The sequence below is a fragment of the Talpa europaea genome, assembly GCF_964194135.1.
Source record: "Talpa europaea genome assembly, chromosome: 11".
Classification (NCBI taxonomy): Eukaryota; Metazoa; Chordata; class Mammalia; order Eulipotyphla; family Talpidae; genus Talpa; species Talpa europaea.
Genome location: NC_140078.1, coordinates 10,683,671 through 10,709,582, shown reverse-complemented (window position 1 = coordinate 10,709,582; position 25,912 = coordinate 10,683,671). Strand labels below are relative to the sequence as shown.

Here is a 25,912-nt window from a genome sequence, read left to right as displayed (position 1 = left end):
TCAGATCCCATTGAAAGTCAAAGTCTGTTTGGGGGAGCTCTTTTTTCCTCTCTCCTTTGGGTCTTGTTCTGGCCAACAAATGACTGGGCCGGGATGTTCTTCCCATTTTGTAGACGCAGGAGATGCGGCCCTGGGAGAGATGTGACTTAAAGAAAGTGGTGTGAACAGTGATCGAACTAGCTCCTAAACCCAAGTCCCCTGCCACCAGGTCCAGCCTTTTCTCTTCCAGAACAATTGTTCTCCCCCGGCCACTTTATCTCAGCTCAAGGGAGAAGATGGAGGAGGAAGCTGTGCAGGGCAGAGAAAGGGCTTCAAATAACTGGATGAGTATGAGGAGGGCACCTGCACACACCCCTCCAACACGCACCACCCCTTTTGCCCATTCATTAATTCACTCCCCTGATTATTCACTCATTCACCCACTCGCTAATTCATTCTTTGACTAATTCATCCACTTTCTCCATATTCACACACTCTTGCACACGGTTGTCGCCAGTTCCCTCACACCCTCCTCCAGTTGCAGAAGAGGCAGCTCCCAGGCCTCCAGAGTCCCGCATCCATTACCGCTCCAGCTAGAGAGGTGCTTTTGGAAGCAGAGGGCAATGACACTCGAGGGCGTGAGAAGAAAAGAGGGCCTCATGGGCTGGGTTGGTGGGTAAGACAGGCAGGATTTCCAGGCCTGGTTGAAAGGGAAATGCAGACCCTATGTTCAGAAATCATTGTGAATTTCAAGACGGCAACAGCAGAACATTAAACCCAGCACAGGATCTCCCAAGAGCAGGGCTCTGAGCTGCTCAGGCAGCCTGCCTAGCCCACTCTGAAGGGGGGAGATGGGTGGAGAAAACAGGAGCCAGACGGGGAGTCAAAGGATGGGCAGGGTGGGGGGTGAGGATGGAAACTTGCTTGGTTTCAATACTCAAACCACCCTTTGAGGTCAGATTGCGCATTTTACAGAGGAGGAAACTGAGGCTCAATGAGGAGAATCATTTACCCAAAGTCATGATTAGTGGGTGGTAGGCGCCTGAATGTAAATCCAGGTCTGAGGGACTACAAGCCTGGTCTCCGCCTATTTAGGGGGTGGGGTGGGGGAGGGAGAAAGAGGAGGTGATGGTGAAATGGGAAATTGTCTGGGCCTGATCAGCGGGTCCTGGGGGGCTGATGGTAGCCTTGGGGATGATGGGGGGAGCAGGGGAAGAGAGCCAGAGGTGAATCTGGGACCCCCCCCAGACCTCCATTCCTTTCTGCTCCCAGTGGAGATGGGAAACTAGGACGGAGCCTCCAGAAGGAGGATCCAGAAGATTGGAGTCTGGGGCCGGGGATTTAGATTTCTAATCCACGAGCCATGGGGTAGCTTTATCTTTCCCAAAGCATCAAGGGTAGAAGTCAATGGTTGGGAAAGCAATTATATTAGGGCCTTTTGGAGGTGCTGTCCTCTCGAAGCTCATTGGTTGGAGGTGACACGAGGGTGACTGAGTCAGGGACCCAATGACTTCTAGTGCCTTCATGCTCCTGTGGGTAACTGAGTGTTGGTGAGTTAGGGCCCCAACAGTTGTAAGAGCACCCCGGGTGTCAGCCAGAAACCAACAAACAGCCAAATCCCTGCAGCCCCGCCCAGCCTATCCAACAGTGGGGGAGCTGATTAACCATTAACCCCCACCCCTCCCAGGCTGAGCCTCCACCCTTCGCAGAGGCTAACCTAGACTCCAGGCAGATCCTCCCAGAGGACGGTTTGAAACGCAGGAAGGCAGAGAGGCACCTGGGAGGAAGCAGTGGGAGGGCAGAGGGCGGGGGCCGGGGCTCAGCCCGAAGACTTCGGGGTGGGCATCCTGGGCAGGGCAAGTGACCGAGGTGTGGAGGGGGAGGATGCGCCTCTCCAAAACCCTCGTCGACATGGACATGGCTGACTACAGTGCTGCGCTGGACCCTGCCTACACCACTCTGGAATTTGAAAATGTGCAGGTGTTGACGATGGGCAATGGTAGGTGGGGGCATGTGTGCCCAGGTGTGCCAGTTGTGGGGGGGGGAGAGAGCCCAGGTATAGGAGCGGATCTGTGCCACTCAACTTTGAGTTGGGAGGACTTAGAGAAAATGGTGGGTTGGGCCTCTAGACAGGCACAGGTGCTGCCAGGTGAAGTAAATGTGCCCAGGTAGTATGGCCAGAGGCATTATGGGTGAGGGGAAACCTGTAAGGGCAAATCTCCAGCACCAGTAGGTCCCAAGGATCCCGCCAGACCCTCCGGTTCCTGTTACCTCAAAGCTGCTCCTGCTCAGCATGTCACCGGGAACAGGAACACTGTGGGGGTGTGGGGGAGCTCTCTGTTGGCGTTGAGCTCCAGTAGCTGAGCCCAACATGGCCCCTTCTATATGGCCCTTTCTTGAACCCCTTGGGCCCAGGTCCCAAGAGATGAAAAATATGTCCTGTCGCTAGAGATGGCGGGTGACGGCACAACGATGTTTCAGGGTGTCTTTGGGACTTTCCTAGGTGTGAACGCCCCAGTTAGGAAACTGAGACTCCAACTAGGCAGAGTGTGTTGCGTGTGTGATCGTGGCTTCCTCTTGGTATGTGTGCATGAGTTTCCATGTGAGTGTGTGTGGGGGATGGCGTGTACCGTGTCGGCACACCTGTGCCCCTGGGGGGCCATTTGCATATCGGAATTCATCTGTGTGTGCGTGTTCTGTGCCTCTTGCAGCTGTATTCATTCACTGAGCATGTCTGTTCTTTGGGGCTCCTGGGGGTGCTGTGTTTGTCTTGCTCACAGCAGGTGGATGTTTGTATACATGGGCTGTGTGTGCGGATTTGCTCTGCTTTCCATGTAAGCCCCGTGTGGGCGCTTGGCCGCGTGCGCTGGCTGAAGCCTGCTGGTGCGCAGCTCTGTCCTGCGGTTGGTGCTCTCTCACGCACATGGTTATGCGGGCAGCCGTGTGGGTTTCCGATGATGCCTTTTGCCAAATGAGATTCACATCAGCGCCATGTCTGTGTGTCAATGAGCGCCATCTGTCTCAGAGCAGATTTTGTGTGTCTTTTCCCAAGTCTGTACATCCACTCCAGCACTGCTGAGCGCACATCTGAAGGGGGTTAGGGGGTAGACAGTTCTCCTGGGGGCAGGGTGAGGCATGAGAGCAAGGCAGCTCCTACAGGGGAAGGCCCTATCTGGTCCCAGGCTGGCTTCAGGAGAGGGGGTGTTGGACTGGCCAGGGGCAGCCTCCCACCTGTCTCCCTTCTGGAAGTAGATGAAGTAAATGTGATCTGGAAGCCTATGGTCAGCTCCACTCAACCAGAGAGGAGGCGGTGGCGGGGCAGCACCTATGGTCAGTCCTGGTAGTGGCTCACCTGCCCCTGCCAACCACTCCCCACGTGACCTTGGTCACATCACTTCCCCTCCCCTGGCCCCCGTATCTTCTACAAAATGGCTTAACAACCCCAGGCCTGCTGTCTGACTGGCTTTTAGCATCAGGGTATCACATGAGGGACCGGGGAGGAACATGCTGGCAATGGCATACGCCTAGCTGCTGTGCTAGGCGGGTGCTGGGTGACCCCACAGGGACAGAGTGTGCTGTCACACTCCTGGCCACCACCCAGGCCAGGCTGCTCCCTGGGGTGCTGCCACTTGTCACCTCCAGAGTCAGAGCCTCCAGCTCCCCAGAATCGGGTTCTCCTGAGTCAAAAGCCAGCCCCTTCCTCTGGGTGTCCTGAAGACAGGACAGCCTTCAGTTCTGGAGCCAGAAAGATTTGGGCTCAAATTCTGACATAAATCCTCCCTACTGGTGTGGACTCGGCAAGCCATTTCCTCTCTGAGCCTCCCTTTCCTCATCTGTAGATGGGAAGAAGTAACAGTGCCCGCTCCCAGGGCAAACCAGAGGATTCCATAGGCCTGAGTGCTCAGCATGGGGTCCTGGCCCTGCTTGGGTGGTCTAAGAACTCTGAGCATCTTGCTAGGTAGAGAGTTTGCATGTGTCCCCTGCCGGAGAATGAGTCTTCTAGAAGTAGAGATGTATTTCTGCATGCATCCCAGGCTGGAGATTCGTGGGGTCCAAGGAGAGCTTCCTTCCCTGCCCCCGCCTCCAATTCAGAAGCAGCAATAGCAGTAGGGGCTCCTTGATAATCAGAAGCCCTAGCAGACACCCCAACAAGTGTAGCATTGGCCAGAGTCCTCCAGTACGTCTGAGCTAGAGTAGGGTCCTCCCCTCCACAGAGTATAATGACCCTTCTGAGCCTTATTGCTCTTACCTGGAGAAGGGGGGCAATTGCTGACCCTGTGGGTGAGATGATGTACCCAGCAGCACCCAATCCATGCCACCTCAGACATGGGGGCGCTTTCCCCCAGCCTCTGCTGAACAGACACGGGTTCTGGGGTTAGCTCTCCCTCGTGGTTGGGGGAGGCAAGGCGGAGGGAGAAAGGGCACCAACACAGCTTAACAATTACCCCCATCTCCAGAAATAATTCACCAAGAGGAGGAGGCCACACTCCTGGGCACCCTCGGGCGTCTGGGGATGTTCAGCCAGACGATGGTAGAAGTGAAATGCAGGGATCCGCATGTGCGTGGAGACTAGAAGGCACTGGCTCTGCCAGTCTTCTCCTGCAGGAGCATTTTCAGTTCATAAAAGCTGGTGTAGTGCTGTTCTGCGCACTCCCCCCATGGTGATTCACTGAATCCTCATAACGGGCCTGGGGGATTTTGCTCCCCTCTGGTAAGTGAGGAAGCGAGGTGCTGGGAGGGGAGGGAGGCAGGCAGCCTCACACTAAGAAGTGGCAAACTGGGACTCGAGCCTGGCAGAAGGCCTCCGGGGCTGAGCTCCCGATGGCAGCACCGCGCAGGCCCCTCTCCAGGTCTGAACTGGATGGTCGCTAGGAATTCGCGGTCAGAGTCCAGATCTCTGTGAAAACGTGTGTGTGATGCTGTGTGCTGTGCCTGTGTGTGGCTGCCCCGGGAGGCTGGTCCAGAGCATTTACCATCTTCTCCAAGAGGTCTGTCTTTGGTGGGAGATTTGTTCACCAAAAATGAGTGTTTTAGCTTCTGAAAATTTTCAAAACAAAAACAATGGGACTAGTTAGGTCCAAGGGGAGTTGAGGCAAAGCGCTTGCCCAGGTCACAGGCAAGGTAGTGGCAGCATCAGTGGTAGCCCCAGGGCCTCCCAGTACCCAATCCAAGATCTGCTTCTCAAGGCCTCATACTGCGCCCCCTCACATTCACCTACATGCAGTGGCTTTTGCCTCTGGGACAGGGGGCGCCCAGAAGCATCTTTGCTGTGACACTTCCAGGAGGGCAAATGAGCGGCTGCCCATGGTGAATGTCTTTCTGATCCCCGGGAGAGTCTGCAGAGTCCCTGAGCACCAAGCTGAGACCCCCCCACAAGTCACTCAAGAGAAAAGAGGGCAGCACTTGGCTCTGTACAGAACTATCCCTTCCAGAGCCCACGCTGCCCAGTCTATAAGGGTCACAGGTGTCCGAGGAGGTGGCCAGGTGTTTTCCACCTAGAGAAAGCTGGGGTTCACAGTCTCCAGCATGGCAGAAGCAGACCCTCACAAATGACTCAGTGGGGTCAGTGTCACAATCATCCCCAAATTGTGGATGTGAAATGAGGCTTCCAAAAAGTCAGGGGACTTGCTGAGATAGAAGATCATCTCAGAGCGGGAGCGGCACGGCACGTGGGTCTGGGAGGCTGGATCTCTGGGGAGGTCTCCAGAACACCCGCATCACTTTCTAAACCCAAGCCACAAGTGAGTGACTCATGGAGGCGACTTTCTGGCCGCTGCCCCAGCCCCCTGAGCCTTCACTCTCTTCTCTTTTGTTGCAGACACTTCTCCATCAGAAGGCGCCAACCTCAACACACCCAACAGCCTGGGGGTCAGCGCCCTGTGCGCCATCTGTGGGGACCGAGCCACCGGCAAGCACTATGGCGCCTCGAGCTGCGACGGCTGCAAGGGTTTCTTCCGCAGGAGCGTGCGGAAGAACCACATGTACTCCTGCAGGTGAGCCGTGGGGCTCAGCCTGGCTCCTCCAGCCGGGGAATGGGTGCGCTTGGGCTAATTTAGTTCCCTAGGGTGTGTCTTCTCCCCACCTGGGTCCCAGAGGCCTCTGCCCTTCCTTCCGTGCCTCCAAGCTGCCTCTGGTGTCTTAGGCTTGGTGGATCCAGGTGAGAACATCTATTCCAGGAGCCTCACTGACTGATCGCAAGCTCTTTGTTAAGCACTGACTATGCCACACACCGTGGTGCATCCTTGCGTGATTCTACCTGTCCCTGAAATCCCATTGTTATTACCCCATTTAGCAAATGAAGATCCATGGGGCTTAGGATCAAGCCTTTGCTGACTCTTCAGAGGATGGGGTCCACCCTCCAACATGGTGCTTTTTCTGGGGCACATAGGAGATTGACCCCAGGCCTTTCGAGGTACCCCAAGGGCTTCGCAAGGCCTTGGAGAGCCCTCCTTCAAAAGCATCTCCCATCTGGGCAATAGTAATAATGAAATTCCAGCAACTGTCACTTAGGAGCCCTGTGCAGACACTGTGCCAAGGCCTGTTGGAGTATTATCTCATTTTTACCTGTCAACGCCCCTTTGAGGCTTTTCCCCCCCATTTATAGATGAGGAAGCTGTGGTTTGGAGAGGGCTAGGTATTTGCCTAAGGTCACTCAGCTTAAATCAATGGCAGAGCCTGGGTTGACACTCAGGGCTCCACCCATAACTACTGTGGGACACTGCCTTCACCTCTTCCTCCTCCAGAGAGTGCCTTGTGTGGGCACGCATCGCCACTCAGCTATGAGCGGGAGCCTGGGATCTGTTCTGGGCTTTCCCAGATGTGCTAGCAATGAGCGTCCTGGTACTCATGGGTCTAGGGTTCCCAATTCAGCTCTAACACCAAGATGAGTGGTCTGGGGCCACAAGTGGCCTCTCCTAGCCTCAGTGTCCCCATATTTAGCAGGACAGAGCCCATAAAGTCTTCCTTTTGGCAGGCCTGAGGAATCCTGGCATGAAGGGTTAAAGCAAGGAGGATGGAGGGCAACCAGATGGCCAGGGTTTTAGTTCAGTCCTGGGAGGGGGAGGTGATCCCTTCCCCATCCAACCATCCAAAGCCTTCCCCAGATTTAGCCGGCAGTGCGTGGTGGACAAAGACAAGAGGAACCAATGCCGCTACTGCAGGCTCAAGAAGTGCTTCCGGGCTGGCATGAAGAAGGAAGGTGAGCCTCGGCCTTCCCCTGCACCCCAATGCCCCCTCCCCCAGCTCCCGGGCAGTCATTTACAACCACAACCACAACTTTATGACTAGGTGACAGGCCCCAGGGTGACTGGCTAATGACTGAGAGGAGGAAGGGCCTGGAAATCTGACCATAGGGAGGGGCTGGGCTTGGTCTTGAGAAAGATTCAGAGATAAGCACCCAGTGTTGGCTACTCAGTTCCCAGCCACCACCACCTGCCTGCCTTTGCCACCCCAAGTCAGCCACTCCGGACGCTTTTTCTTGATCCACCACTAGGAAAAGTGTAGAGTAGGACATTGCAAATTTCCATGTACGCACTCAGAACTCAACAAACATGGACATGGGGCTGCTGAGCTTCCTACCCCAAGAACCAGTTCCCCACAGCCTTACTCTTTATTCCTGGGTATCAGGTAACCCAAAGGTTTCCTGTTCTAGGGAACCGGGACAGGTTCCAGACTCCTCCTGGGAAAAGGAGGGGAAGGCAACTGTCATCAGCCTCACTGACAAGGCTTCTGCTCCAGGCAGACATTTAATAACACCACACTGGACTTTCCTACAACCATTCTCTGTTTTCCCCCAGCACCCCTCTGTGGCACTATCATTACTGCCCCTTTTCATGGCTGAGGGAACCGAACCCCACAACTTACCTGTTCAAGTGAAGCAACTTGCCAAAAACCTACAACTGGTCAGTGCCAGATCCAAGGTTTGAACCTACAGCTTCTGACTCACGTTTAGTGTTACCCCCAGATTCCAGGATCATTTAACCTTTTTTCAACCCAAGTTCAGGGAGAAAAAAACCCTTTTACTGCTTCTCCAATGAACTTGAGTTCCTTTTCAAATCTCTTCTGTTCCCTCACCCCTCAACATACCTCCACCACCTCTAGGACTAGCTTAAGACCTGTAGTCTTTTTGCCCAAAGCTGTGGACATACCAGCCAAACCCTTGGTTAGTTCTGTACACACACAAACACACCACCCAACCCCACCCCACCCCACCCCACCCCACCCCACCCCACAGCAGGATTCTGCAAGTCAGCTTTCCGGGCGACTGGGAAGGAGGCAAGCTTGGCTCTGGCAGCTTCTCCTACCCTGGCCCTGCCTTTGAGCCCCTATTTTCTCTGTCCCGCTCCCCTGGAACTCTCGTCTGTGTATCCACCCTACAGAGCTCAGGACCCCTGTTGGGAAATCTGAACTTGCTGACCCCGCTGAAGGAGTGCGTGGTTTCTAAGACCTCCTCCTACTCTGAATACTGGCATCCAAACCCTGTTGGCTTTCAAAGTGGAGCAGGGATCTCTTCAAAGGGCAAACAGCCCCCAGTTGTCAATAGTCCTCTTTCCCCCACCTCTCCACCAAGTTGAGATTTATTTTGTGGAATGAGAAATGATATGAATGGGGACATGGCGCCTGTATGAGCAGCTTGAAGCAAGAAAAAGGTGGAGAATTGTTTGTAAGGGTCTGTGGTTCTAGTCGTCAGGAAGCCGATTATCCCAGACAGCCGAGGATTTTAGGTTCAAGGGAAAGAAACTCTTGTGTGATCATTTCAGGCCACGTAACTGACAGGTGGGAGAAGGGTTGGCGGCTTTCCTAGGCTGTGTGGGGCCTGGTGCTGGATGTGGTCAGTCTCTTTTCAAACATCCAGGGAAACTTCAGGGAACTTTCTGCCCCTTCTGAGCTGCAGTTTTCCGTCTATAAAATGAGGCGTCGGAAAAGGATTTGCATCTAGGCACACTATCCCTGGCCTCCCACACGGCACGCTGCTCACCAGGGCCATGTGTGGCTCTGTGCAGGGGACACTGCCCTTTATTCTGCCTCTACCAGGCTCCCTGGTGGGTGAAGGAATCGGTGGCTGCCACAGGAGCTGTGTAGGGGAGTGGGGTGGACTTGCATATGAGCAGGGGAGCAGAGCTGGAAGCTGGCCCCAGCCAGGGTGGTCGCAGGAGAGGGGTTTTCTTACTTTGGAGTCTCCAGCTCCTTAACTCCCCAGTGCCCTTAACCGATTTGACTTTCATTCTCATTTCATTTCGATACCAGACAAGGCCCATCTCCTGACTCCTGAAGAGGAACAAGAGCCCAGGCTGCTCTGCCTTAGCTTAGCCTTGAAAAGAGTCATTGCTTCTTGGCTGAGGGCAGCTGGCTTTATGCCAGGAAGATAGGAGATTTGGCTGGTGGCGGGTGAGCACGGGCTAGTCAACAGTGCTTATTTACATGCCTGGCTTAAATGGAAGATGGACATGCACTCGCTTGGCTGCTCTGAGAAGTGACCAGGGCAGCAAAGTACCCAGTTGACTCTGTGGTCAAGTTCTGGAAGGGGGGCTTCGACCTAAATCTTTTAGCCCCGACACTCTGGTGGGACCTTCCCAAAGTCAAGAGAGGCTTCCGCAGAAGCCTTGGTGATCAGGAGAGTTGGGACAAGCTTGTGTTCCTCTTGCTTGATGGCCTTGGGAAGACTCGGAGATTAAAACCCAAAAGCAGTGCCTGAGGACAGGGAGGGAAGAAGGGCTTTGAGGTCTGTGAGTCCCTATACGAGGTCATCAGATCTGCCCTTCTCCCTGCTTTACAGATGGGCACATGGAGAATAAGTAGTGACTGAGTTGGGGGTAGTTGGGACTAGTGCTCAGGCTCCCCAGAGCTGAGCAGACACCCCACTCCCCAGATGAAAACTGGGGCTGATGGCCTTGGGAGGCATCCTCTCCAGTCTAGATTCCTGAAACTTCCTCTTGACTGCTTGAAGGGCTCCAAATCTCATAGACCCGTAAGTCTTGACCAGAGGCTAGTCCATGGTGGTAAGAAGTGAGTTTCCTGGAAGACAGCCTCTGGGGAGAAGCCTGGGGGTCACTGGGCCCAATAGCAGGTCAAAAGGGCTGGGGAGACGACCCCACCTGGGTCTCAACTGGCAGACCCAAGACAAATGTCTGGCATCAGAAACCCAGTCCAGGAAACCAGGCCAGAGGTGCCGGAGGTACAGGCTGGCTGTGGGCCAGGGGACCTCTGATGAGATCTTCCTCGAAGCCCCAGCCCAGCCCCCCAGGGGCACTCACTCAGGGGGTTCTCTGGGAAGACAGGCTCATCCTCCTCTGCGCCTCTGCCCAGGTCAGTTAATATTCAATAGAAGTTACATTAGGTCCCCGACCCTGCTAATACTGAGCAAACATTTGGAAAACATCATTCCGTGACTGAGCTCGCGCCGGGCACTGATAAGGCCCGCCTAACCTTGAGAAGCCCTATCCGCAGCTGCTGACTGCAGCCTTTATTGGGCCCGCCTCCCCTTGGCGCCCGGTGGGTGCAGTGGCGGTGGCTGCCCTGGGAGGGGTGTTTGCAGGCGGGGCCGGACGCGGGCAGGGGAGAGGCACTGGGAGCTGGCACTCCAGGGTGGAGCGTCTCAGGGGAGCTTTCTTACTTTGGGGTGTCCAGCCCACTGACTCCCAGCTCCCTTTAGACTATTTGACTTTCATTCTCTGATCTATTTCATGTGTGAAATCAAGAGAAGCCAGTAGCTCAGATGTCAAGCTGGCGGATGTCAGCTTGACCCTGAGAAACCGAAACCGGTGTAGGGCAGGGCTCACTGTGCCTCCTGCATTCACTCAGCAAATGCTTCTTGAGTACCTACTGTGTGCCAGGCTTTGTCTGGTCACCAGAGCTATTGCAGCAAATGAGAGGCAAAGTTCTGGCTTTCTGGAGCTTTCCTTCTCATAGAGAGGCACAGAATAAGGAAACGATCAAATTACAGTAAGTGCCAAAAAAGGAAAGTAGAACAGGGTGAATGGTAGAGCATGGAAAAGTGGGTGCCCCCCAGGAGGGCCATCAGAGGGTGTCTCTGAGGTGACCTTTGCCAGAGACATGGAAACGTGAAGAAGCTAAGCTGTGGAAGGAAGAGAATCCCAGGCAGCGGGAACAGCAGCAGCAAAGGCCCTGAGGCAGGATGCAGGAAGAGCAGGGAGGTGGGTCTGGTGGTCCAGTGAGTGCAGGGCAGATGGTCAAGTGAGAACAGAGACGAGGGCCGGTGAGGAGCGCAGAGCAGACTCGTGTGAGGTAGAGGGACGCTGGTTTCAAGCAGCAGAAGGACATGCCCCAAGTCAGGGTTTTGTGGATTCCCACACATGGATCGTGGAAGGATCATTGCATGATTGCATGAGTGGGGTTTGGGGTGTAAGGGAAAGATGTTCAGGAAGGCTCCCAGCTCTGGGCTTGAGGGGCTGGAAGAAAAAACCTGCCTGATCCCAAGATGGAAAGGCTGCAGAGGATCAGGTTTGGGAGGGAAACTGAGGCCCAGAGAGAGGATGTGAGTCCTGTCAGCACACAGGGAGAGTGGCAAGTTCCAGGTCCCTGCCACCCCGCCCTCCCTCCCTCTAGCTCCAGCAAAGCGCAGGGAGGCCTCTTAGACTCCAAGCAACAAGGACAGACAGGGAAGAGCCATCTTAATATCATGGACCCTGACTCATCCAGATGGGGACGCGAAGTGGAGTGTGGGACTTGGTGGAAGGAGGGCCTCATCCCTGAGCTCCTGGGAGAGACCCCTGTGGTGAGCAGGGGCCAGCTCAGGCTCTGAGAAGACTGGTCTGGGGCCTGCAGCTCCTGCTCATGCACAAGATGTGCGGAGCAGCTGGGAGCCTCCAGATCCCATCGCTTGGACCTTCTTCTCGGTGTTCAGAAACCCTGGGGCTTTCTCCATGTCACCTGAGTGTTTTCCTTATTTTACACATATTTTGCTAGAAATAAAGAGACCTTTTCCAAAACAGAGTTTGAAAATATGTCATCTACATGGATTCTCCATTCAGTGCTCAAAATTGCCCACCTCGGGCTGCTGTCCACTCATCACCATCTTGCATGCCTCCAGTGATGGGCAGATCACTCCTCAGGCACCCCATTGTTGGGGGAGGGCAGTGGCAGCATTTGGAAAGTTCTTCCACAAGCTGCTTCGAATCCATCTCCTGGTTCCTGCAGGCTGATCTGGGCCCTGCTCCCCTACACCTCCCTCCTACTCCCACCTCCTACTGTGCTTCCTCCTCACCAGCACAGCCCTGCAGTACCTCCTTCTGGATGAAAGTCTCTCCCCTTGCTCCTCACCCACTCCTCATCAGTCATGCGACTTCCCCTCCACCCCACCCATCCCTGCCCTCCCGCCTCACCTCTCTCTGCCTCCTCACAGCTGTCCAGAATGAGCGGGATCGAATCAGCACTCGCCGGTCCAGTTATGAGGACAGCAGCCTGCCCTCCATCAACGCGCTCCTGCAGGCAGAGGTCCTATCTCAGCAGGTACCAGCGTCACCCTCTGCCCTCCAGGGCATCCTCCATATTGAAAGAATCTCACCTCCATCCCTGTGCTCTGCAGCCAGGCTTTGGAGATGGGAGGACCCCGGACCCCACAGAAGGGACACTGAGTCCTGCATCACGCAGCTGGCCTAGTAGCAAAGACAGAAATGCACCCAAGGCTGGCATTCTGGGCGCTTTCTGGTTCATCCTGCTGCCCCATCCTGCAGGCCATGCGGTCTTTATTCTCACTGAGGGCCTGAGATCAGCTAAGCCCTGAGGGAAACAAGTAGTGGACAGTGGACAAGTTGCAAAAGAGGGCTCAGCCCTTGCTTTGCTGATTGACCTTGGGCCAGTCACAGCACCTCTCTGGGCCGTGGCTTTGTCATCTGTCATATGATGAGGAGGATTTTTGCCCTGCTCCTCTAGAGCGGAGGGGTTCCTTGGGATTTTAGGGAGCGGGGGAGAAGGCAGGGAGGGGGCAGGCCTCAGTGTCTTCCTTTCTGTTTTCCCCTGGGCTTCCTTCAGAGCTGAGAAGGCTGGGTAGTGCAGTCTCCCTTTTGCAGGAAATGATCTGGGGAGGGGGTTCCGCAGAGGACAAAGAGTGTGGGCAGGGCCTGGGGCCATGCCCAGCATTTTCCTTCATCTCCCCCAGATTACCTCCCCCGTTTCTGGGATCAATGGAGACATTCGGGCCAAGAAGATCGCCAGCATCGCAGACGTGTGCGAGTCCATGAAGGAGCAGCTGCTGGTGCTGGTCGAGTGGGCCAAGTACATCCCCGCCTTCTGCGAGCTGCCCCTGGATGACCAGGTGGGGGGCAGGCCTGTGCAGGGGAGCCCGGCCGAGTGTGCTGCTGGCATAGAGCCTTGATTTTATTTAACAAAGTACACACTTTGCTGTTCAAGTCACTTTATAATATGGATCTCCCCCACAATCCTCCAAGGAGGGAAGGCTGTTATTCCCATGTTACAGGCGAGGCTGCTGGGGCTCGGAGAGGTAGAAATTACTTAAGGCCGTACAGCTCGTACCCAGCACAGCTGGGGTTAGAACCAGGCAGGTGAGATCCAAAGCCCAGGATCCTAACCCCTGCACCCCTGCACCCCGCACCCCTGCACCAAGCAGCTCTCCTGAGGGTGTGGGAAGAGGAGAGGACAGGTGGACAGGGATAATGAGGTCAGGAGATTTGGGCTGGAATCCTAACTCTAAGACGGGCTCTCTGTGTGAGCTTGGAAGAATGACCTCTGCTCTCTGAGCCTCAGTTTTCTTGACCCTTACAGTTTTCTCCTCTGTAAGGTGGGAATTATGTCTGCTTCAGAATGTCGTTGGGAGGACCGAGGCCATTACCATTTACAAGTACAATCCAAGCAATGGAGAACCCACATGCCTTCCCCAGGCTACAGCTCGCCTCACCCAATGACAGTTTCTTCCTTGGCTCCCACTTAAATGGCTTAACTCAGCATTTTCTTTTCCAAAGTCCAGTCTTTGGAATACCCAAGGGAAGTGGGCTGGGGTGGGGGATCTGAGGCCAGATGAATTCCTGATGTAGCACAGATGATTGCTCCTGCCTCTGGTTAGGCCTCTGTAGACGTTGTCCCTGTCTGGGAAAGAGGAGCTGGACTGGGGCACCTCTCAGCTCTGGGGCGCAGCAAGGGGACACCTATGGACAGTACCCCAGACACCAGCTCCGGGTGACTTTGCTTCTCTGTTGAGTCTGTTTGCACAGGAGACTGGCGAGGCAGGGATATTCAGGTTTCTGAGAATCCCTGCAGGCAAGGCAGCTGGTGAACTTCATGGAACCAGTGCTCCCCAATCTCCTTTGACACCCAGATTCTTGCAGAGCAGTCATCAGTATCGCACAGCAGGACTTGCTGTGAACACTCTGCTTTGGCTGGAGCGCAGTCTCACGCCTGCCTGGACCAGATGCTGTCTCGCATGCAGTCCCCGGCCCTCTGGGAGGGCCGTGATCTTGGCCGAGGTGTCCCTGCCTTCTCCCCTGCTCCTTGCGCTCTGGCCCTGGTCCCCTCTGCTGGAGAGTCTGCATTAATGTTTAATCCCTTCCATTCCTTCCCAGGGGCTCAACAGGGCAACAAGATACCCCCAAGCTGAGCAATTGTTAACCTCGATTTCCCACCCAAACCTCCCTGGCTGGGGCTCAGAGAATTCTCAGAAAGCAGTGATGGGTGGCCAAAAACAAAGGACAATCATTAACGCACACAAGCCCCCCCCCAACTCTGCATGACCACCCCCCAGAACAGCCATCAAGTCAGGGGGCTGGACCTGGGGCCAGGAAGGTTCTCAGCTCTCCATTCCTGGTGCATAAGGTCCCCAACTTGTTAAGAGAGTTAAGAGGTATTGTCCTTCAAGGGACACCCCAAATCTGTCGACATGGCCCCAGGAACCACCTTCCAAGCTCACTTGCTTCTTGGTTGGTTTTGGACATCAAGCCACTGAAACCTAGAAGGCGGCATACAAGTGCCTAAGGGGGCTGAGGCCCAGGGTGCGGGTGCTGCTTGCTCCAGGTCACAGAGCAAGGCAGCCACAGAGCTGGGGTTCCAGAACAGGTCTCTGCCTCTCCGTGTGAGAGCCACGGGGGTGACAGGAGCCCTGGAAATGAGGAGGTGATCCTATGAAGCAACTTGGCCTCCCTGTGTGTCCTGGTCAGATTGCGGGTTCTCACCTCCAGGGAGTGTCCCCATTTCTTCAAGTCTTGTCAGCCTCCCACGGCTTGAGCACAGCGGAGTTGAGGGCTCAGGACAAAGGGCTGCCCAGGAAGGGCTAGATCTGGAGAAGAAGTTAAGTCAGTTGTTCATTCATTTGCTGACTCCTTTTAGTCACTCACCGGCCCCTCTCGCCCTCCCTCCCTCTCTCCCTTCCCCCTTCAACCCCCCCTTCTCTCCTGTCCTCCTCATGGCCCTCCTCTCTCAATCTTTCCCTGTTTCTTTCCTCTCCTTCCTTTCTGCCCTCCTGACTGTCACATACCATCACTCTGCCCTATTATTTGTTTTCTGCTTTATGATCTATGATCTATTCTACCTTCCCCCTGCATCCCCAAGAGTGTAAACTCTGCGAGAGACACGAAAGGATGTTTCTCTCTCTTTCTTTATCATTGAGACCCCATTATCTAAAAAGTCCCTAGTATTTAGCAGGTGCTTAGCATTTGGAAGAATGAACAATCAAGTGAAACCATGAACAGAGCTCCTTTTACCTCCTATTTTGGCCGGCTAACTTCCTTCTACCCGTATAACTTCCTAACCTTCCTTCCTAACCTTCTAACTTCCTAACCCAACCTTGCAGAGCAGACCCCGAGGCTGCCAGCCTGCTACTGCTTTTCACCAGCCTAAACTTTGATCCTCCTGCAAACCCCACAGCAGATATTCTGAAAGGCAGGCGACATCCTCTGCGCATTGGGTGGGTCTGTACCTCAGATTCCAGGCACTCCAGGGGGCCTCGTCCTCTCTTCAGGGAAGGGTCTGTCAAGCTGGGCCTCTGCCAAAAACCAGTGCTCACCCCCCCTTTGCCTTGGGAGCCAACACCCCCACCCAGATTCTTGGAACTCTCTCTCAGAATCCAATGGGAAGTGGGTAGATGTCTTGGAGATCTTGCAGAGCAGAATTAACTGGGAAACTTGATAAATTCAGACCATTAGGGCCATCCTGTTCATACAGCCAACTCTCTCTGGTAGTAGGGCCTAAGAATCTGCATTTTTATAAAACACTTTTCATAATCTTTCATAGCTGGCCCATGGGTAGGAATTCAGGCACCACAGTTTTAGAACTTTGGGGGGTTGTAGACCTCTTGAGAGTCTGATGAAAACCTTTGAGCCTCTGCTGACACAAAAACATGCCCAGAACATTCCTTTCAGTTTCATCAGGTGCACAGACGAGGCCAGAGTAGCAGCGCTTGCCTAGAATACAGCAGCTCAAGGACAGCAATTGGTCTCCAGCTTTCCCCTTCCCGGTTTTGGCTGAATCTTTTCCAGGCCCCTGGTTTTATCAGTTAAGGGAGGAAGGTAGCAGTTTTATGGTGCCTGTTTCTAATTCTGGGCAGGTAAAGGCAAGGGGAGCATTCACTGATGTGCCCGGGGTCACTGAGTTGGCTAGAAGCAGCTTTCCCAGGGGTACAGACACCTCCCCGGGGTGCAGTCTGCAGCACCATCCCCTCTCTATTCCAGGTGGCCCTGCTCAGAGCCCACGCCGGCGAGCACCTGCTGCTCGGAGCCACCAAGCGATCCATGGTGTTCAAGGACGTGCTGCTTCTAGGTGAGGGCTGCCCTTCCCAGCCAGGGCATCCGGCAGGCCAGGTCAGCGGGCAGCCCGCCCGGCGGGGACCTGCCAGGGGGCTGTGCAGGGACAAGCGGGGCAGACCCCCGTGTTGTCAGTTGGACTCCCCACTCAGATGCAAGGAAAGATGGTCACAAGAAGTTAAAGTGCCCAGCATAGAAGTTAGAGCACAGCAAGTTTATGCCTGAGGAAATGGCCTGCATGTGCCTTCTGGAGACCTGTACCTGGCACAGACCCCCGACTCCCGCCAGCCCATGTCATCTGTGCCTCCCTGGCATGCTGGTTTATTTTCAATGCTTGCATAGGGGACCCTATGAGCCAGATCCTCGATTACTTTATAAACGTTAACCCCATTAATACAGCAACATGGGGTAAGCTCTATCATTCACCCCCATTTTACAGATTAAAAAACTGAGGCACAGAAAGTAATTTCTTGAATCTTTCTGGCTAGTCAGCAGGTGAGTGCAGTTTCAGCCCAGACCTGAGCTCTTCACCTTGATGCTCTGGTGCCTCCCCAGTGGCCGTGGAGCGTCACTGGTCTTGCGGGTTGTGTTGGGAGAGTCTGGATGATATGATCGGGGTCCTAGAAAGCCAGGCTCCAGGTCCAGGCCAGAGACTTCAGGCAGCTCGTGGCTTTCATCTGGCCTTCAGCTTCCTCACCTGTAAAATGGGGGTGCGATCTCCGCTGTGCCCTCCTCCCATGGGTGCCAGCCGCACCGCCACCTGCAAAAGGGCAGGGCCTGTCCGAAGCCAGGGGAGAACAGAGCAGCACCCCTCGGCAGCTCATCCACCCCCTGCCTCCCCACCCGTCTAGGCAACGACTACATCGTCCCGCGGCACTGCCCGGAGCTGGCGGAGATGAACCGGGTGTCCATGCGCATCCTGGACGAGCTGGTGCTGCCCTTCCAGGAGCTGCAGATCGACGAGAACGAGTACGCCTGCCTCAAAGCCATCATCTTCTTTGACCCAGGTATGGCTGCCGCCCCCAGTGTCACCAGCTCCCGCCCGGCTGTGCACCCCGACTTCACCAGCTCCGCTCGCTAATATGACACCAGGCGAGGCTGCTCCTGCTCGTTCCACTTAACAGATGAGGAAAACGAGGTCCAGAGGGCTGCAGGGCTGGACAGGGCCCTCTGGCTCCGAAGGCCTGGGGTTCTCCTTCCTCTGTTCCCCCCTCCCCCCTCCTTCCCTCTCTTTCCTCACCTCCTGTCTCCCTTCTTTCCTTGCCTTGCCTCTTCTTTTCCTCAAAAAAGTCACGTAGTATCTACATAGTAAAAATGCCAACAGCTCCCCCCAACTTTTCCTGCCTGAAGCCTCCTCCCCAGGGGGAACTGTTTCTGAACCTCCTCCGTCTCTTCCTGCAGGGACGTCTACGGCTCTCAACAGAATCCACACCCTCAGGGTCTCGATTTCTCTGTCTGAGATTGGACTTTTCCTCTGACTATAGCTGAGGATCTTCTCACTTTTCCCTGCCCCCCCCCAACAATGCTCCTGACAAGGTCCTCTGCTGAGGTGCCGATGGCCCCCGTGCTGTTCTGTGCTTCTGCCTTTGTTTCTTGTGCTGTCGCTGCAGAGTGTATCTCCTCACGCCGACTAGCAGGATGCTTTCCTGCACGCCATTCTGTCCTCTGCGTCTCCTTTCTCCACATTCCACCTCCCAATGGCCACCCACATTTTTCTACCATGTCTGTATGGGGGTATCTTTGAGCAAAGCCTGATCTCATTTTACAATGTCAAGATGCCCGGACCCCCAAGGCTTGCTCACCCCCGTCCCTCCGCACATGTCAGCGGGCATCTCGGCTGGGGGGGCAGGTACTGTCCTTACTGCTGGGCCCCACGTGCTAGGTCCACTGCAGTGATAAGGAAAAGGAAGAGGAAGACACTGCTGCTTATGGAGCGCTCACAAGGCGCCGTTCTGAACACTTTAGGCGGATTATCACATTTATTACTTCCAACAGGGTACCTCTGAGATAGGAGTTGTTATTATCCCCATTTTGTAGATTAAAAAAAAAAAAACTAAGGCACAAGGAGATTGATTAACTTGTCCAAGGTTATGCAACCAGGAGATGGAAGAGCTTGAATTTGAACTCCAGATTCTCCAGCTCTCAAGCCCATGTTCTAAGCAAGTGCTAATCCCCATTTCTTTCTTTTTTTTTTTCAAAGATTTATTTATGTATGCATAAATACAAGAACTGGGGTACAGGCCAGATGTGCAGGGGGTGAGGGGATTCACCAGAGACAGAGTGAGGAGCAAAACAGGCAAACTGACTGAAATACACTGCTGAGGGGAGCAGCAGGTGAGACAGGAGGGGTCTGCTGCGCCATGTGGATAGTTCCCTGGCCAGTGATCAAACTTGTGCTGCAGAAGTTGGGGACAGCTTCACAGTGCTGTGCTTAACCCCTTGCGCCACCAGGGAGGCCCAGTCCCCATTTCTTAAAGAATGAGGCTCCTGGTTCTAGTTTCCTTGAACTATTTCCTGGCCCAGGCTGTACCCCCATCAGTGCCTGGCACAGGGTTGTCAATATTAATTGCTCAGTAAAATGTGCAAGATTACTGATGCCAAGACAGGTCAGCAACCTGGCTGGGAGGGGGCAGGCGGCCTGGTAAGGGTGGTGCTCAATAAGTGTTTGTTGACTGAATGAAGGCTTGTAGAGGTGTGGCTCAGTTGAGAGAGCCCTGAACTGAAAGTGGAGGTGACATTCTCTTTCTGCCACCTACTTTATCCATAAAAGAAGAAATAAGTGCGTCATCTCCATGAAGATTGAGATTAGCCATTGGATGCCCACTTGAGTCCCCTTCTAGGTTAACTCTCTAGAATTTATCCATTGATTTTTTTCATTCATTCATTTCATTCATCCACCTGCCCATCCCTTCATCTAGCCATCTACTCAACAACTGTTGACTACACGTGATGCTAGGTAGTGTGTTTACAACAACAAAAGAAATACACGTCCACCCAGAGCTCAGAGTGGAGTGGGAGAGACAGTCATGCCCTGTGTGGTCAGTGGTGACCAAGGAGCCACAAAAACGTGGAGACATGATAGACACTCATAGCGCTGACCTGAGAGAGATGAATAGAGAAGGCTTCCTGGAGGAGGTGAAACTTAAGCTGTGACACCAAGGTAATGCAGGCACGGGAGCAGCAGTGTGCATAGCTCTGTTCTAAGACCGCCAAAGCCAAGGGGCTGAGGTCTGGGCAGTGGTACCTCAGCTGTGAGTCAGGAAGTCCACGCCCATGTCATGGCTCTGCCAACAATTGACTGTGATCTGCTCCGTGCCTCAGTTTCCTGTGTGTAAAATGAGGAGATTGCTCAGCACCCTCTTTGAGGGGTTCCTGAAGTTCTGCTCCCCATCCTCCACGCCCCTCTCGCAGTTGTGTGACAGACACCTCTCTCTGCCCGAGTCTAGGAAGCTGCAATTTGCACTAGTGTACCCTGGTTCTCGAGGACACTGAATCCTCACCCCAGCACTGCTAAGGACACCCTAGGGCCAGTTGGTCTTGATCTGGGCCCCATGAATCAAAGCACATCTGGGCCCCCTCCCATTGCAGATGCCAAGGGGCTGAGTGACCCGGGCAAGATCAAGCGGCTGCGTTCCCAGGTGCAGGTGAGTCTGGAGGATTACATCAACGACCGCCAGTACGACTCGCGCGGCCGCTTCGGTGAGCTGCTGCTGCTGCTGCCTACGCTGCAGAGCATCACCTGGCAGATGATCGAGCAGATCCAGTTCATCAAGCTCTTCGGCATGGCCAAGATCGACAACCTGCTGCAGGAGATGCTGCTGGGAGGTCCGTGTCAGGCCCAGGATGGGCTGCGAGGTGGGCAGAGTGTTGGGGTTGCTCACACAGACCTGGGCTCACTTCTCGGTTCCATCATGTCCTCACTCTGGCCCCTTAGCCTGCCCAAGCCTCCCTTCCTTCAGCAAGAAAATGGGAATAATGCCCCATTTATTCTCAGCAGAAGGCAAGATCTCTGTCCTCATGAGTGGGGTGTGGGGTGTGTGTGTCTGTAAAATAATAATCAAGTATATAATAAACATGGTAACTACAGATTTTGAAATAACCAGGTAATACTGTAGAGTATGACTGAAGAGAGGTTTCTTTAACTAGCTTGGCCAAGGGAGACTACGCTGAGGTGATGACTTTGTGCTAAAATCTAATATCTAAAAGGAAATAGAACATTTAAAAGCCAAGAAAAAAAACATTCCACCAGAAGTAGCTCACACAAAGGCCCTGAGGTAGGAGGTTTGTATGAAAGAGGTTATGGTGGTGAGACTGAGTGAAGTGGGATCACATAAGATGAAGATGGAAGTTGGGCACAGCCACATCATAACCACAGTCTTGTGGACCTTGATCAGAAATCTGGATTTTATTTCCATTTCTAATTTTTTAAAAAAGATTTATTTATGCATACAAGAACTGGGGTACAGGCCAGAGGTGCAGTGGGTGAGAGGATTCACGAGAGACATAGTGGGGAACAGAACAGGCAACTGACTGAAATACACTGCTGAGGGGAGCAGCAGGTGAGTCAGGAGAGGTCTGCTGCGCCATGTGGGTAACTCCCTGGCCAGGGATCGAACTCGTGCTGCAGTGCTGCCAATAGCTTCATAGGTTGTGTCTTAACCCCTTGCGCCACCAGGGAGGCCCTCCATTTCTACTTTTGTCAGGAGAGTGAAACTAATGTTTTAAACTACTCTGATTATTGAGTAAAAAGTAAATTTAAGGGGAAGGACATGGAGGCTTAGACATGGTTAGAAATTTAGCAGCATAGATAAACTTCATCATCTATTCAGATGAAGAATGCACAGGATTTGCTGGTAGATCAGATGTGGGGCATGAGGGCAGGGGAAAAGCCAAGGATAAAACCTGCATTTTGCTCAGAGTAATATACCGAGATAGGGAAGACAGAAAAGGCAGTCTGAGTCCAGGCATGGGGTTGGTGAGTGATAAACCAAGATATCCAGTCGAAACTTCAGTTAAACATGAGACTATTAGACACCCAAGTTGGTTACCAGGGAGTCAGTTCTATGAGTCTGTTGCTCAAACACAAGCCCAAAGCTCAGGATGGGGGCAGCTTGGTGGTTTTCCAGCAATTTGGTGCCATGGAAGGGGATGGAGGAGGACTGGTCAGGGGATAGGACAAAGGAAAGGGTAGCTTCAGAATCCGAGAGAAGAGCATGTGTTAAGAACACAACATTTAATTTGCTAAATTCTACAGCAGGAGTAGGTCAATGTGCTCATTGGCAACAGGGAGGCTCTTGGCAATTGTGTTGAGAGCACTGTCAGGGGAAACCAGATTGGGCCAGTCTGCTACAGAGTGAGTGAGTGAGGAAGTGCAAAAATACAGAAGTGGACAGAGCAAGTATTGACAATCTCTGAAAAATGTCTCACTCTGAGGGGAGATATGAGAAGGTTGAGGGTGGTTGCAAGGAAACAATCATAATGATGGACTATGGGACCTTTGCCATACTAAGAAGAAAATGGGTGACAGGTGGTGAAAAACAGAGTCATTGGGTTGGCAGCCTCAAGGGCTGAAGGGCTTTTGCAGTGATGGTACCAGACTAGCTGAGCCACAAGGATAGGGCATGAGGTCAACGTGAGGAAGCTTGGACTCAAGGTTTTGGAGGTGATGCAGTTTCTGGTGATGGTATGACCAAAAGCAAAGTTTCTCAAACTCAGCACTAGGAATTTGGGACTGGAAAATTCTTTGTTGTGAGGGCTGTCCTCACAACTATTTAGCCACATCCCCACCTAAGAGATGCCAGTCCTGCCTCTCTACTGGTGGCCGCTAAAAATGCCCCAGATAGGGTCAATGCCTCCGTAGGGGCCCACATCAACTCATTCCCAGTTGAGAATCACTGTCATACGCTAACTCATGTCATTCTCTCTTTGACCCCTTGAATATGGGGTTATTATAAATCAGGTGGCATTGAGATCAAGGGTAGGAAGGAACTTGTGTTTTGTTGCCAGATAAACTTGGGTAAAATCATCAATTTCTTTGGGTAGTCATCTGCAGAACAGGAAAGTCATGGTACCGACCCTATAGGATTGTTGTGAGGATTAAATTATGTCAAACATGAAAAGTGCTGTCAAATAGCACCTGGCCCATAAGAGACGCTCAGTCGTTGTTTGCAATCATTGAAACAGGTGTACTTTAGAGCCCTCTTGTAGCTCTAACTTTCCATCATTGACACACTGGTGACCACAGTCTATTATCAAACCACACCCCATGTGATATTATCATTCTCTGATAGGGTTTTTGAAGCTGTTACTGTGTTCCAGACACTTTGTTAGGCCTCAAAGAGAGAAGGAAAATACATCTCTAATTATAATGCTCACAAACAGAAGTGGTTGTTTAAAAAAAAAAGGCTACAAATAAATTATTATGGAAATTTGAAGGAAGGAAATATTTACTTCCTACTGGAGTAGAGAGAATCAAGAGAAGCTTTGCAAAGCAGGAAATATCTGAGTTGGAATTTGAACTTGTGGACATAGTGTGGCAGGGAGGCGGGTGGCAGGTGAGTGTGCATGGAGAAGGCATCTCTAGTGGAAGCAACACATGAGTAAAAGCATAGAGATAGGAATGTACAGGCAACACAGAGATGCTATAAGTAGATCTGAATGTATGGGTGATGAAGCTGAAAGGTGAGTTGGGATCAAATGGCTGAAAGACTTGTGTGTCAAGGAACTTTGAAAATCATTGACTAAATCTATTACATGAAGATGCAGTCAATACACTAATCATGTTTTTTGGGGTCCTCTTAATACCCTCAAGGAGGCTATGGAGAAGAATGGCAACCCCCAGTTTACTAACCGGAAGTAAGAACTGAATAGGAGCTGTCAATATTCGATGAGCAGTTTGACTGGCCACACCTGGGGAAGATAGTGCCTCAAGTCCTATAGTCCTTATGTTAGACTTCCCATCTTGATTGAGTTTTTTCTCTACCTGCAGGGTCCGCTAGCGATGCACCTCATGCCCATCATCCTCTGCACCCTCATCTGATGCAGGAACACATGGGCACCAATGTCATTGTGGCCAACACGATGCCTACTCACCTCAGCAATGGACAGATGTGTGAGTGGCCCCGACCCAGGGGGCAGGCAGGTGGGCAACTTGGGTTTTACCCAGGAAGGGAGGCGGTTGGGGCCTAAGAGAGAAGGAGAAGGGTTTAGAACATGGGAACCTGGATACAACAGTCCTCTGTGTAGCAAGGTAGGGAGTGGGGGGTGAGATGGTCCATTTGCTAAGGCTATTTATTCAGTGAGACCATTTATTCAGTGAGATAACCTCTAGTGAATGAAGCTGTCCTTGGAATGAGGCATCCATTGGATGAGGCTGCCCATTGGGTGAGCATGTCCTTTGGAATTAGAATTCCATTAGGTGATGTTGTCCATTAGATTAAATTGTTCCTTGAAGTTAGGCTGCCCAATTGGGTAAGGCTATCCATGAGACAATAGGGTGAAACCATTCACTGGGTGGGGATGTCCTCTAGGTAAAATCTCATAAGGGTGTGTTTGTCATTGGGCAAAGGCCTACAAAGAGTTAAGTCATTTTGTCCAACATGTGAGATGGGACAAAGTAGTTCACTAAAATGAGGTTGCATTTCATTGAGCTTGTTCTTTGGGGAAGTTATCCAACTGGGTCATGGTCAAAGTTATTTTCTGAATCTGTGAAGGTGGTGGAATCAATTCATTTTCATTATTCGTCTACCTAAATATCAAAGAAATGCTATTTGTAGAGCCGGTTAGATCCAGACTGTTGGATCTCATCAACTGCTGTGCCTTTTCTTCAAGAAAGGGTACTCCTGTCACATGTCCTATTGTCCTTACGAAGAGTCAGGCTTGGGCCCTGGGAGAGAGGAGAGAAGCAGCCAAGTCTCCATCTCAAATGTTGGACAAGACAGGGATTGATGGAATCAGGGCAAAGAGCTCAGTCATAACCTTCCAGATCTCATGGAACCTAGGTTTTATGTTCTGGGACTCAGAAAGTTTGAATTGTAAGAGACCTGAGAGATAATCTAGTTTAACTCTTTTGCTCTATAGGAAAGGAAATTAAGTTTCAGGTGGGCTAGAATGTTCCCAGGATGAAGGGCCGGGATTTTGAGCAGCCCTGCTTGTTTTTCTGTCCCTCCAGCCACCCCTGAGACTCCACAGCCCTCGCCGCCAGGTGGTTCAGGGTCTGAGCCCTACAAGCTCCTGCCAGGAGCCATCACCACCATCGTCAAGCCCCCCTCGGCCATCCCCCAGCCAACCATCACCAAGCAGGAAGTCATCTAGCTGCCACTGGGGGTCGGGGGCTCTGCTGGCCCCCCAGCCCCCTCAGAGAGCCCCTGGTGCTGGTCCTGTGAAGGAGGCTGTAGAGCAGGGCAATCCCAGGGCCACAGTGGTCAGGGTGAGAGCTCTCGAACTTGGACTGAGGCCCACATACCATTGTCACCCTTCACTGCTGCTCTGCAAGACGGGCCTCGAACTTGGGGAGACCCCAGCTGAAAGTCCTCTGCTGCCTTGGACAACTTCTTCTTGCTGAAGCCACTGCCTTCCCTGTCATACATATCTACCCTCAACTCTTCACCCCCAAAGGACTATTGTCTGGAGACAGGGGACCTTGCTTAAACATGGTGCCCTCCCTCTCAGACTGGTACTTCTTCCATCTCGATACAGTCACAGAGTCCAGATGCAGAGCCCTCTGAGGCGGGGTCAGGTCATGCCACCTAGCCCTCTCCCCCATTTTGCTGCCCCGACATCCAGTGCTCATCCATCCCCCCTGTCACCGGCCTCAGCCAGTCTAGTGTCTCCAAAACTGCCCCCCTCAAAGGCTGAGGAGGACTTGGAAATAACCCCTCCCCCATTACCTCATGAACATATTTAAAGCACTGACTGGGGTAGGCCCAGTGTAGGAGACTGTGCAGAAGGAAGACATCAGCCTTCCTCCAGCCCACAGCCATCTCTTCTTCCGGGCATTGGGTGGGCCCTGGGGGTCAGGGTGATGAGCCCTACAGGCTTTCAATGACAAGAGAACAATCCCAGGGGACAACAGCCACAGGAACTTAGAGGAAGGTCTGGGAGGTCGGAGAAAGCATCGGAAGGAGGGGGAGGATGCATGAGGTCTTTAAGGTAGGGTGGGACTTGGTTGGTGGATCAGGGGAGACAGGACTTTCCAAGGAAGGGCAGGACAAGGCCTGGAGGTCAGA

At 53.0% G+C, this 25,912-nt stretch overlaps 1 protein-coding gene across 8 annotated transcripts in view; it reads left to right on the top strand.

Moving 5' to 3' along the window:
* Positions 1-24,998, top strand: part of HNF4A (hepatocyte nuclear factor 4 alpha) — a gene marked incomplete at both ends in the record, with an annotated part of 52,530 nt that extends 27,532 nt beyond the window's left edge. For 2 of the 8 annotated variants that reach the window (XM_084248307.1, XM_084248308.1), the window contains 9 exons: positions 5,798-5,972; positions 7,083-7,177; positions 12,341-12,447; positions 13,097-13,252; positions 16,614-16,701; positions 17,537-17,692; positions 20,274-20,510; positions 23,674-23,796; positions 24,856-24,998. In XM_084248307.1, the coding sequence (XP_084104433.1) occupies positions 5,798-5,972; positions 7,083-7,177; positions 12,341-12,447; positions 13,097-13,252; positions 16,614-16,701; positions 17,537-17,692; positions 20,274-20,510; positions 23,674-23,796; positions 24,856-24,998 (1,280 nt within the window). Of the gene's footprint in view, positions 1-1,863; positions 1,979-5,797; positions 5,973-7,082; positions 7,178-12,340; positions 12,448-13,096; positions 13,253-16,613; positions 16,702-17,536; positions 17,693-20,273; positions 20,577-23,673; positions 23,827-24,855 lie in introns of those variants that run through there. The other 6 variants (XM_084248305.1, XM_084248306.1, XM_084248304.1 and 3 more) reach the window with 5 other exon arrangements.
* Positions 24,999-25,912: the final 914 nt, after the last annotated feature.